General features: G+C 39.0%; 1 protein-coding gene across 1 annotated transcript in view; it reads right to left on the reverse strand.

Moving 5' to 3' along the window:
* Positions 1-344: 344 nt before the first annotated feature.
* TRHDE (thyrotropin releasing hormone degrading enzyme) overlaps positions 345-13,740 on the reverse strand; it is a 208,797-nt gene continuing 195,401 nt past the window's right edge. Inside the window, exons 18-19 of the mRNA XM_042017748.1 lie at positions 9,715-9,796; positions 345-7,827 (exon numbers count right to left, since the gene is read on the reverse strand). Coding sequence (XP_041873682.1) covers positions 7,684-7,827; positions 9,715-9,796 — 226 coding nt within the window. The 3' untranslated portion in view covers positions 345-7,683. The remainder of the gene's footprint in view (positions 7,828-9,714; positions 9,797-13,740) is intronic.

Genomic DNA, 13,740 nt, shown 5'->3' on the forward strand with positions numbered 1-13,740 from the left:
CTTGCACGGTTTTTATTGTAAAACCTCAGTGTATCTACTCAGAATTATTAAACTGTTATCTCAAGGAAATGGGAACACAATCAAAAAGCTAGGCATTATTTATCTTAGCTATGTCTCCACGTCAGAAAATTAAGACAGTGATGAATTACACATTACTATACAAAATTTTATTTTGAGAGACAAAATTCAAATTTTTTTTGCTTAAAATACAGAAGACCAAGTTTCTCTTAAAAAAAAAAATCCATTTAGTCACTCCTTAGAGTGGAGTAAAAATTTCATGTTGAACACACAGCAGTCCCATATCTATGTAATCAGTTCTAAAGGCATGTAACAGAAAACACTGATCTCAGAAATTAATGTATTTTATTTGGCTAATGTTTCAATTTCTAATTAGTTCTATATTCACTACTTAGCATTGTAAGAATAATTCTTTTATTCAAAAATCCTAGAATGTTCCAAACAACAAATGAAAAACTTTGTTCAATGTGGCATTTTAGATATACTGAGAATCAGTAAACACCTCCCTGCTCTATGCAAAATATATGCTTTTCTGTGGAAAAAAAAAAAAAAAAGGAGAGAGAGCAGCTGGCTCGATATAAAGCTGTGATTTTAAATTCAGCAAAAACGTATCATCATACAGCACCTGAAACCCGTGTAGAAACAGGTTTCAACCTCAATCACTTTCCAGAAATACTAGTTCAGTCATATGCATGAGTTTACAATGAATATACATTAATTTGAAGCGTGTGATTAATCCCACAGACATCAGTGGAACTACCTACATATTTATATATGTGGCTGAGTCTTGGTCAACACAGCCTCACATCCCACCTAACATCCAACTGTTTTGCTGAGTTAAAACTGTTTGAATAAGATCCATAAATACAAATAACTAATGAATGCTTTTTCAAAGCAAAATGTCCAGAACTAGAAACTATACATGCATGTATACATAGTCCATAGAGAGAAAAATATGGTACAATGCAATCATCTGTATTGTCCCTATATGAAAATGGCATTCTGATCCGGCCAAGAAACGTTTGTGTGAAAACGCTGGTGAATTGTATTTACATGACACCTCTTACATGACAAAAACCTGAATTCCAAAGGGTACAGATTTGAGAACTGATGGAAAAATATGTTATTCTAATGACAGTATTCCGAATTAATCTAAGTTTGAGAGACTTAACAGAGGGACTCATCCATTATAACCAGCATTAACAGCTACAGGATGACTTCTTTCTTCTTAAGGTGTCAACAGATCTTTCATGTGGAGTCTTTTGGAAAAATAATGAAATTTATCACCAAGCCTTTATTTTCAATATTATGATCCATTTATGTCATTGATGTGTGTGTAGTTAGTTTTCAGAGAACCAGTTTATATTTATCGTCTGCAAAAATAGAGCAACTGAACACCTCTCAGTAAAACATCAGACAGGGAGCTACATCTCTGTTTTTACAAGGCTGTATGTCTCACCCACACCAAAGCCTATTGTCTCTCAAACATAACAACAACATAGCAAAGTTACATTTACACTTATAACAAAGCTGTCTTTATACAGGGTAGTTATACAGTAATTACAATGATTTTTCCACTAGAAACTGTCAGAGTTTGTTTTTTTTTTTTTTTCACTGAGTGTCTAAGTCCAGGAAAGTCCATCTCTGCTGAAATCTGTTGTTTGCAGGAAAAAGAGAGGGTAGTAGCCACACCCTTCACAATACAGTATTCAACAGTTCTTCAAAAATATTATAAAGCTTTATCACATTGGAACCAAACACAAAGTATTAATCTAATGAAAAGCCAAAGGAAAACAAAAAACATTTGTCATCCAATATGTGCTACTGAAACCTAGATACAAATGCACAAAACATCCTGAACAGCAGCCAAGCTGCCACCTCCAGGGCTGTTTTGGGAGCAATGGGGTAGATCCTCAGCCAGAATTCACATCAGTCACTTCAATGGATCTACCTCACTGGGCACCAACAGAGGCTCTGTGGCCACATACCCTCCACCAGTTTGGCTGCAGATTATTTTGAAATTACAGATACCAACCTATTAAGTGGAGTCAAATGTATCACAAAGAACTGAGACTGCATCTTGGCTGCTGGCCTGGTCCATTGTACCATGGCTATCCTGATCAGGCAAATCCAAGTGATGCTGTCCAGAAAATGCTGGGGCACTCTGGCAAAAGCCTCCTGGCTCATGACTGCCTGCTCAAGCACAGCCCCTCTGCTCTCACAAAGCTGCTCACCTGTGTTCTCTACCAACATTGCTTTGATATTCTTAGGAAATGGTACACATGAAATAAACAAAGCATTCTGAAATAGTTTGGCAAGGTCACACTTACTTCACTACTTACAAATTGGTCAAATATAAATTTCTTTTCTTCTAAGAAATTACATTTGCTATGACTCACAGCACTTCTCGTGTGGGTGATTCTCCTTAAACATATCTCAGTGAAACTGGCTCCATATGTCTTTTGAATTCCAACCTAAACTGTGTTACCATATTCTGAGGTCAAGCTCAGAATCCCCCTCCACTGTCAGCACAGACACAAGACAAGAGTCAAGTTTAACCAGATTCTTCAAAATATACTTGATTTTTAAATTCTGTTCCAACAAGGACATGTGGCCTTACTTTGGTGAAAAATCCTTTCTCCCCTTCCCACTGAAAAAAAATTACTCCTGTCAGCATGGACTACTTTCTCAAGTCAGAGTGGTTTCACTGGGTTTCAGAACTGGTATTAAGACAAACAGAACCTTGCACAGTCATATGAGAAACAAAGTGGCCAATTTTTTACATTTTTGTATGCAAAAAGGGTGCTACACAGTCACTGGTGCCATACAGGTTTGCACAGGCATGTGATTTTTTTTTTTTAATTGTATTAGTACAGTTACTACTATTACTAGAATTTTTACCACAAATAATTTGTAGTGACTTCCTTCCAAACCACCTGTTAGAAAAAAAGCCTGGGAAACTCCTCATACACTTTCAAATATTAACAAAAACATCATAAAGAAAAAGAGTGTCTGTGATCCTATTTATACTTGAAAATCAAATATTTGACTGTTTGAAAATACTTCTGAAGAAGGGACACTATAATATCCTAGACCTTTACAAACATTTTGGTCAGCACTTTTCAGCTGGGGTGGCCAGAGCTCATGGCTTATGTTTTTTACTGAGCAGTGCAGGCTCATTAGCTGCACTTTTGCTTTCTGCTAGCACAAGGCAATGACATTCACCTCTGAAGATCACCCACAACCCATACTCAGCAAAGGGATCTTCTGCCTCTTCCAAACAGCTGAAAGAAAGTTGGATGGAGCCTTTCTGCATTTCAGTGGTTCCCAGCTGCCTTCCTAACCCAGGTGGTCTGGCAGCAGTGGCAGGTGACACAGCCAGCAGTTTTCTGACTGCTCCATCCATAGCTGGGCAAACAGATTCTCTTCAGGCTGCCCCACACCTGGATGGTCCTTTTACTCCTTCATGCTCATACTGACACTGTGGCTATATACCCTGCTTAGGGCAGGCAGCCTGACATGGTGAGTACTCATAGCAGGAGGGGTGCTGAGCTGATTACATATATAAACAGTTTTCAAACCCACATCCATATTCCTCCAAGAGAAACTTGCACATTTGACTCAAAGTCTGTTTTCAGTATCATCTATGATCATGTGGAAAACCAAAACCTTATTATGCAGGTATCTAAACAAAGGCACCCTCCCCAGCAAATACTAGCTTCACTTTATTCTAGCCAAATATAGATTTTTATGGGAAAAGTATCTCTATGGAGGATTTTACACACACACACACACACGCATACATACACACTTTTCATTTTTTATTACTTACTGCTAAAGATTTAATTGCATGGTTCAGGATCTTTGCTGTGAAAGCACCCTATTGCATCAGTGGGCGTATTTCCTTTGGCACTCTAAAGATCAGTGAAATATCTACAACAGCCCAAAAGCTACATGAAATTCACCTTCGGTTTTCAACATAGTATCAGAATTCTTGCTATATTCACTGAAAAGATAATCAAAGGTCACAAATTTAGACATAGTTGAGAACACATGAAGTTTTTTTTATCATAATAAATGTCCAAGTACTCCCACTAATAGCAGAAGTGACGTCATTTCAGAAGAATGTTTTCACAGTGTTCTGCCCTAGTCACAATTAGTGCCTACTACCATTTTAACAGCTGTTAGCAGTGGATACATGAATCATTCTACCAGCTACAAAGTAATAGGCCGAGATACTTGTAGTGGACAATTTCATAAAAATACAATAGCTACTTCGTTATGCTGGCATAGAATCATGTCTATTCATATGTCTTCCCATATGATTTAGGAAGCCATATCAATTAATAACTACAAAGGATCCTGAGTCATACAAAGGCTGATTAGAGATTCAACCCTCATCAAAACTCTATAAAATGATACCCAGGTCCATGTCCACACTGCATTCACATTTTGCATGATCTCTTCTCACTAGAAAGGACAAAGTAAAAAGCTGGATTAGAAAATGTTGTAAAGTATGGAGCATTTGGCTTCCTAATCACAAACATGATGACCATCTTTAGATATGGACAAGGGAAGAAAAGGACTGGTAAAAGAGAAAGAAAATCAGTAAGATAAATAGACTTTACTCAGCAGACTGTATTAGAACTTTCCATGAGGAATCAACTATTCTTTAACACACAGCTGTGTGAAACTTCTTAAAAAAAGGTTTCTAAAGACATATAATCAAATGCAGGGTGTTTGAATATTGCAGAAAATAGTTATAGTTTTTTTAGATTTAATCCATTTAAATTTAATCCTGATTCAGTGTGAAACAGCAAAATACAAAACATAAAAAATAAAATAAGAGAGAATTATAATGGAAAGGCCAGTTCAACCTTAGAGCAATAATACTAACATCAGAATACAACAAATATAAGCAACACATCAATAGGTATGTATAATATATACATTTGGGGCTTGATAGCTGTGGTAGACCAGTTGCTCAAGGCCACTAAAATATCAATTTACATCCAACACCAGCTAAATGTGCAAGAACTTCAATTCAAATGAGCAAGAGTGGAAATTTCTGTGCACTGTGCAAAACACACAGGCTGTAATGAACTTTTGACTTTGGAATATACTGTTAGCCTGTCCTTTATCAGTGAGAAGACCAGAAACTTTTATGTGCATCTTGCAAGGTATGTGGTTTAATCTGTGGTTCTGGAAAAGAAAAGTCATCAAAGACAGTACTGAATAAAACTGTAAAGGGACAGACCATTTCACACTCTTCTGTTCTCTGAAATCCTCCAAGCAATTCCTATTTGAGGGCTTGGCTTCCTGAACACTCTTTGGATATGATCATTTTGGCCTTCATTACAGGGTAGAGGTTATATTAAATAGCATTTGGGTTGCTTTTTTATTATAAAAAAAAGTCTGCATGTGATTTTTCTCAGTAGAAATTAAAAATGTGACGCTACATACTGGCATTGAGGTTGAGTTTGGTCAACCGCATAAAATAATACTTTTCACTTTTAAATGCCTTTCATAAGAAGATATTCAAGTGCTTTGCTAACATTAGTCAAGCCTCACAACACCCCTGTGAGGTAGCTAAAATACAAAGGAGGAGGAGAATTTCACTCAGCTTCGACATGATAATGTCTCTGGGCAGTAGGTTCACTAGCACTGCAACATAGCACAAAGGTTTAGGGCTTACTATAAGGCAAAGAGTTAACAGTACAAGAGCACAGGATTCCCTCTTCTTTTGGTTATATGTGAGTCAAGCTGATGTGCTACACAGCACCGAACAGCTGAACAAATGTCCACACAAGGATTTCATGCCCCCAATCCACAAACACCCTCTGACAGTAAAGGACACAATGACAGGCGCAAGATGGGTAAAACAGCTTAATTATGGGATGGGTCTGCTAGTTTTTGAAGAGCAGAATACCTTGGGAACAAGAGCCCAGAAAGCAATACTGTCTCCACACACCTCTGAAAATATCTGAAGATGCTTGGGTTTGGCTCTTTTCACACTAACATAAGTTATGGGGGATAAGCAACTGCAACTGCAAAGCGTGCTGATAATTTCCATGCCTTGTGAGGGCAACAACCAGATAGAGGGGCTGCTCTCTACTTTGGTGGACTACGTGCTCCCAAAGTATACGGCCATGATGTGGTCAGATGGTTGGGACACATTGGGACAGGATAAAGAAACACTGTCCCAGATCTACATTCTACCTCTGAAGCTGCTGCAATCTGACTCCTGAAAACTGTATTCTTGGGGCTTTTTCTTTCACAGTGTAGACATGAGAGAGTATTTGGCCCCCACCAGTTTCATCCTCAGCATTTAGCTCCGGTGTGCAGATAGTCATTGTGCAATTCCACTGATCTTTCAGATTAAGGATTAAGAAGAAACCAACATGATTAAGAAAAATGTCATTCATGAACAACAGTCTGTGTGAAGTACAAGGGAACAGAAAGAAAACCATGTTCTCATTATGAGTCAGTACAAAAAAAAACATGTACATACCCCTCACTTTCTCCATATTTCACTTTTCTATGATGGTATAAATAGTAGATTCCATATTTGCAAAAGTATTGCCCATATAGAGAATCTGACCTGTCTATCATAATAAATCACTACAGAGACTGGTCTACCACATGCAAGACAGCCCTCTTGGGTAATTTTAAGTCTTTGCATGCAAGACATTCTCCCTTTTCCCTAATTTCCATTTGAATCTCATGTTTATTTATAATACTTGTGCACTATGAGCTACAAAAATTACTGCACAGTCTGGGTGACCTGGGTGACCCATTGTGAGCATCAGTGCCTTGTAAAGTAGCTGAGAAGAGGTGGTTCATGGATTCTGTGATATCAATGCAAAGCTCCTGCCCCAGCACACATTCACAGTTGAAACTGTTTCACCGATCAGCAGTGAACAAATGTATATGATTATAATGCAATGATGATGTCCTTCTCATTTTCTCTCTCCAACCCCACTCCTGGCCCTCTTCTCTTTCTCTTCTCTCTAACTATTCTGCTTATTTAAATATAGGAATATTAAATATAAGACTGCAGATACAACTGGTAACTCAAAAAATGAGCTGGCATCTTTGTAATCATCAGAGACAATCTGAGTGGTAGACAAACTGGCAGCAAGTGGGAAAGCTGATTTTACATCTCATACTGCCCCAAGCTGGAAGCCTTCTGCATTTCCTTGCTTTCCTTTTGTTCATTGAAATAGTGATTGTCGTAGAGTCTTTGTGCTTCGTATAATGCCCAACTTTGATGTAACCGGAACTCACATACAAAATGTGGCTGTTATACATAAGCATGCTAAAATACAGGCAGAGACAGTACAAGCATGCACTAAATAGTCTTTGAAGGATTTTTTTGTTTGGTTTTTTTTAACATTTACATGCACCACTTAATATCATGTTTGGTTGTGTACATTGAGGACTAGGTTTCACAAGAACTCATGATCTTCTCTTCTGAAAATCTTCTTGACAATTTCACAAGAGTTCAGTGTAAAAAGAAAAATCCACAATGAAAAAAATAATAAAACAAAAAACCTTATCCCTGCAATCTGATCTTGTCCTCATGATTTTCATGTTGAACACTTTTAAAATGTCTCCTCTTCCTCTTGCAGTGGGTCATGTTAAATGATTGGCTAAAAAGACAGATTACTGTGTCAAGGATTTTCTTAGCCACTGGAACAGTTCTTCCTTATAAAGCCTTTGCCACCGCACATTGGCTTCCACTGTTTCCACAGCGCGAGAGAAAGAGACAGCAGCTCCCCCTTCATAACTCTTTATAAAGTTCTTTAGCTGGAAATACAAGTTAACAGGTTAAATTTGCAGCAACTAAAGAAAGCAACTATTTCCACAGCACACAAATAAGCCAGGCATTTAGGACAAACTTCCAAAATCACCATAGAAGTAAATGCAGTATCAGGTAGAAAGATTTAATGGGAAACGTATTAAGACAGCAGACTGTCAATTAGATGTGATCCAATTGCTTCACATTGCACTGGAAGATCTTGACATGTCAGTGCTGGATCACATTAATATAATTACCTCCCTCCCTCCTGCAGCTCAACTGCTGCACTGTGTAGATGGCTGCTCTAAACTTTTATTTGTAGCTAAGAAACCAAACTGGGAGCACTGGAATTGCTTCTAATTAAGGTTTATATGCAAATATCAGCAGAAGGCAGCCCTGATTTTTTGGTTTTATCAAGCTTCAAAACACATTATTTTATTTTGATGTGCAGATCCCTTTTGATTATATAATACAGGTCAGTTGCTGAAAAAAGGCAGGGATGGTTACAGTGAGAAGAGAATGGCAAAACAGCAAGTGGGCATGCATTTGACAATCCTTGAATGCCTGAAACATACTCCTTCCCTCATGAGAAAACTTTGATCTTTTTTTCTGCAGACTGAAAAGGCCCTTGCTCTGTTCTTGTGTATACTCGAAGTATAGCACCAGTACCTGGATTATAATAACCAATGGCGCTGGTGGGTTTTCAATTATTGTTCTTTTTAAGTGAGGATTGCAAGGCTGATCTGCAGAGTAGATTGCAGGTTATGTTGACTTGTACAAAATGGTTTTAGCAACACTTATGAATAATTAGTTAATTTTTGTTTCCTGGTGACACCAAATTCACCTTGGTTACTAAATTCTGAGTTCCAGCAACATCACTGTGCCTGAGCTCAAAACTGAAAAGGCTGATTCTGCAACTGTCTCATTCCCATCACAGTTAAAAGTGTGAAAGGGACCTGGAAACTATCAAAATCAGATTTTACCTGATCTCTGTACTTTTTATACCAAAATGTTTACAATACCAGTTTCTTTTAGGGAAGTATAACCAGGCAGCTTACTGATCCTACTGTTAAGGTGGAAACTAAGAGTAAAGAAGGCTTCCTTGTGCAGGGCAGATACTCAAATCTGACCAACACTGTCATTCCCACCTGGGGGGAGGAAACCACCTGTGGCTTGTGGCTCTTCCCTAAGTTCCTGAGGCCACTAGACTTGAGTGCAGACAAATGGTTGGATGCAAAACATCAGAGCACAATCAGAGTTCGAGTAATGGTGATTGTGCTGCACAAGAATCACTGGATCCATTTGGAGCAGCGTTGAGTAGCTGCTAAAAAGGGCGTAGCACAACTACCTCCAGCCAGGAGTGAGGTTAAGTTAAAATCTTAGAGATTAGAGTTAAAATCTAAGAGAAATCTTTCCCATCTAAATAAGAAGTACTTAGCATTTGAAACATTGTGGTGTGATTTGGACAGCATATTCAGTTAGCAGATTTTCTCACATGGAAAATACTGTAAGAAAGAGAAAAACAGAGAACACATTGGCACCTTCTACTTTCAACACTCATGTTTTCAAGGACTGCCCTCTGCAGCATAAACTAATGCAGATAGAAACATCTCATCTTTAGTTTCTCAACCAACAGTCAAGAGAAAAAGACAAACCTTCATATCCAGCCAAGCACAAAGAAGTGCCTGCACAATCCCCCTCCTGACACCACCTCTACACACTTGTGTGCTTTTGCAATCTGCTCCTCAGCCTTGTGCTACCCAACTGCACAGGCAGTTGGGTCTTCGACTCCAGCAGAGAGACCAGAGTTTCTGGACAACCTTATTATTGTTCCTGCCCTGCTCCATGCTTACAATGAATACAGCCTCACATGCCAAAAGTAATTTAAAAATTACCTCTCTTAGTTCTCCTTCAGTATTGAGGAATTCTGTGACCCCACTGACAAGCTTCGAATTCATAAACAATGCTTCTCCATATCTGCAATGGCAAAAAGAAGATGCACAGAGTTACTGCAAGATCCAGGTCAACTGAAAATTAGAAAGTAATCTTCTGTAAGCAAGGGAGAAGGCACGGGACTGATTTTGGGGGATCAAGGGAATAGCACTGGAACTGGGTACTGGTATTTCAGGCTAAAAACCTAGACAGAGACCTTCTTCCAGGCTGAAATGTTTGTAAATATTAAGTCAGATGCTATCAAGCAGAATGGGTTTAGCTACAGGCACAGATGAGTGCTCCAGAGGAGAAGAGGACAAAATCCCCTTCCACTTAAAGGAAAGTGGAGGCTGAGGGGGACCTCATTGCAATCATGAGGGGAAGAGGAGGGACACTGATCTCTTCTCTGTGGTGACCAATGACAGGACCCAAGGGAATGGCCTGAAGCTTTGTTAGGGGAGGTTTAGGTTGGATATCAGGAAAAGGTTCTTCCCCCAGAGGGTGGTTTGGCACTGGAACAGGCTCCCCAGGGTAGTGGCCACAGCACCAAACCTGTCAGAGTTCAAGAAGCGTTTGGACAATGCTCTCAGGCGCATGGTGTGACTCTTGGGGATGGTCCTGTGCAGGGCCAGGAGTTGGACTCAGTGATCCTTATGGATCCCTACCAACTCAGCTTATTCTGTGACTCTGTGATTCTGTAAAATACAGCCCAAAATAAAGGTGCCAATGAAGGAGCAGAGCAGCAACTATGGAGAACTATTCTGAGGAACCCTTCAAGCTGTACCATTAAATCAGACTTTTTGATGTGCTGCAGCCTTCTCTGCATTTTGTATTCATCCACCTCATCTACATTACAAATGGCCTCTCAAAAACTGAACTGAATCAAATTTCTTGTTCCAGTACCTGATAATTAAAATAAATAATGCTGATAGAGAATAATACTGCTAAAATAATCCCCTGGGCCACAATGAAGCATCTTCAAAGAACCAACCTGGAATGAAAATTTGAAAGCTTGGGCAAGGAATATTTAAAGGATATTCAGCAGCAATCAGCAATGACCTTTGGCAAGCAGTTGCTTTGAAACTGGCCATTCAAATCTGCCTATTCACTTGCTTTTCCACAAGTTTTTTTCAATCCTCCAAATGAAGCATCTACATCACTACTGACCAGATCACTCCTTAAGTTTTACATTTCACATTGGAATAGTTTGTGAGGTTAGTTGTTTTTGGACTTGGGGTTCTTTCAGTCTCCAGCATGAGGAATAGAATTCCATTGGAAACCAGAAGCAAGTCTTCTGTTCAAATTAGATGTCATTCAGCATAGTAAAAGGCACTTGACAAATAGTTATTTATATCTGCACATATGTCCAAAACAGTATCTAGCTAATCTGAACATGACTGGTTTTAAGATAGGGAATCCAGATCTCCTGTCAGACATAGGTAAGTATTACCAATAGACTTTACTGAAATTGAGTTCATCTGGGGGAACAATTCAATTCATAGTCCACTTTTACAGACTGATTCATAGAAAGAATTCAAAATTCAAAGTGAAATGAACTAGCACAGTTACAGCTTTCTGTTCTGCTTCTGTTAATCCCAAATTGATTACCCTTAAATGCTTAGGTACTCTAAGCCACTGTTATTTCAAATGGGAGAAAGAAAGAGAAGGACAGCCGAAGCAAGACGTATAGAAAGATGGGAAGGGAACTAGGTTCTCTTTGAGAAGATTCTGTTTTAGGGAAAGTTTACACTACATTGCTTGCTATCTTGAGCTCTTGTGAGGAGAAACACTGTTAGGGATATCAAAAAGCCTACTCCCTGACCACTAATAAATGAATTGTTCATGGTTATTTCAGCAAGTACATCTCTTTTCCTAAAATTTCAGTCACACTGGCATATACAGACATCCAGAGGCAAACTATGGGAAGTATGGATTTCATGGTACTTTAAGCACGTTTAGGCTTTCTAACAAAGCCCTTTATTATTACAGTCTCAGACATAATTGACTGTTTAGAAAGCTAGAAGCTCCTCTTGATGGGGTCTTTTGACAAGGTTACCAATCCACTTTAGAGAAGTAACCTCATAAAAACAGCTGCAGGGATTTTCTTTTTCTTACAGTCTACTGTAGTAGACACAGTGCAAACAAGAAGCAACAGAACTCCTTCTACTAAAAATGATAGCTTCATGCATACCTGTGCTGATTACTGCCCATTAGGTATACTTGGCAAAAAGTCAGCCATTTACAGCAACTTCTGTAGAAGCTCTGCTGGCAAAAATGCTAGAAAAGTCACCTTCCAAAACAGTATTCTGCAGGTGTGAAACATAAGAATGAATAGTAAAAGTTTTTGGTCTTACAAGTGTCAGTCTTTTCACCCTTCATAGGAAAGACAACAGCACAACAGAATCAGGACCTTACATGCCTGAACTTCCTGGAAACATTCTGGAGACACAGACTCTCCACTGTACCTTTCATTCTGCAAATTGTAAACCCTCCAGTGCCCCACGTTTGTGCAGGCTTTGCACTTGTGCAAACTTGAGAGGCAGCACAGTCCATTTACTTTGGACAGATATAAATGCCTTCCCAAATACTGTCAAGTTCTCAAACTTGAGAATGAAGGAATTCTTATAGGCAGCTGATGTATTAAATTTTCACACACAGACACATGCTCACAGGATGAAAATGCTTTAGGAGACAAGGTAGTGCATGCTCAGATAACATGAAGTCAAGCATAGTATTTTCAATTCTCTTTTTCAGAGTTGTAGCAGTCTTAGTCTCACAGATTTCTTACTAAAGAATTGTTAGGCACCTCAATTTTTAAGTCACCTGTGTAAAATATATGGGTGACTTTGAAGACTTTATACATCATCAATATGGTCTGGACAATGTGAACAAAAGCATACTGTAAAGGTAGGAGGGATTAACAATATTTTGTGGCAATTCTAACTCCTTGACATGCTGTGTTTAAAAGAAAGAGGAAATAGCGTTATAATTTAGTGCCCCTCAGCTATTTCATTTTACTATCTGAAACATCAACACTTTTTATAATAAATTAAATGGAAAATACCACTGAGATATCACCTTATTAAATTAATTGGTTCATACAAAGTATTTTAATTTTGAATCAAATTAAATAATAAATTATAATTGTATGGAAAGGATGCCTTGGGACATAGTATACTTGAATCATAGAATCATAGAATGGTTGGGATTGGAAGAGACCTTAAATATCACCCAGTTCCGATCCCCCTGCCATGGCAGGGACACCTTTCACTAGTCCAGGTTGCCTAAAGTCCTATCCAACAATACCCCACCACCCTCACAGTAAAGGAATTCTTCCAATTATCTAATCTAAACCTGCCCTCCTTCAGTTTGAAGCTGTTCCCCCTTACCACTACATGCCCTTGTAAAAAGTCCCTCTTCAGCTTTCCTGTAAAGACCCTTTAGGTACTGGAAGGCGCAATAAGGTCTCCACAGAGCCTTTTCTTCCCCAGGCTGTACATTCCCAGCTCTCTCAGGATGTCTTCATATCATATCAGGATGTCCTCATATCATCTTTGTGACTGTCCTTGACACTTGCTCCAAGAGGTACATGCTCTTCTTGAACTATAATTCCACAATAAAGCTTACATTTTAAAAATGCGGTAGTGTGGTAAGCTCAAATCAGAAGCCTAATCATAGAATCATAGAACATTAAGGGGTTAGAATGGACCTTAAAGATCATCCAGTCGCAACCCCCCCCCCCTCCATGTGCAGGGACACCTCCTGGTAGACCAGGTTGCTCAAGGCCTTATCCAACCTGGCTTTGAACACTGCCAAGGGATGGGGCCTCCACAACCTCCCTGGGCAACCAGTTCCAGTGTCTCACCACCCCCACAGTAAAAAATTTCTTCCTAATATCTTAACTTATTTCCTCTCTTTCCATTTGTACCCATTCCCCTTGTCCTATCACTACAGTTCCTGATGAAGACTCCCCCTCTGGCTTCCTGGTA

Source organism: Corvus kubaryi, unplaced genomic scaffold, assembly GCF_017639235.1.
Source record: "Corvus kubaryi isolate FWS band 111438036 unplaced genomic scaffold, C.kubaryi_AGA036_p1.0 137, whole genome shotgun sequence".
Lineage (NCBI taxonomy): Eukaryota > Metazoa > Chordata > Aves > Passeriformes > Corvidae > Corvus > Corvus kubaryi.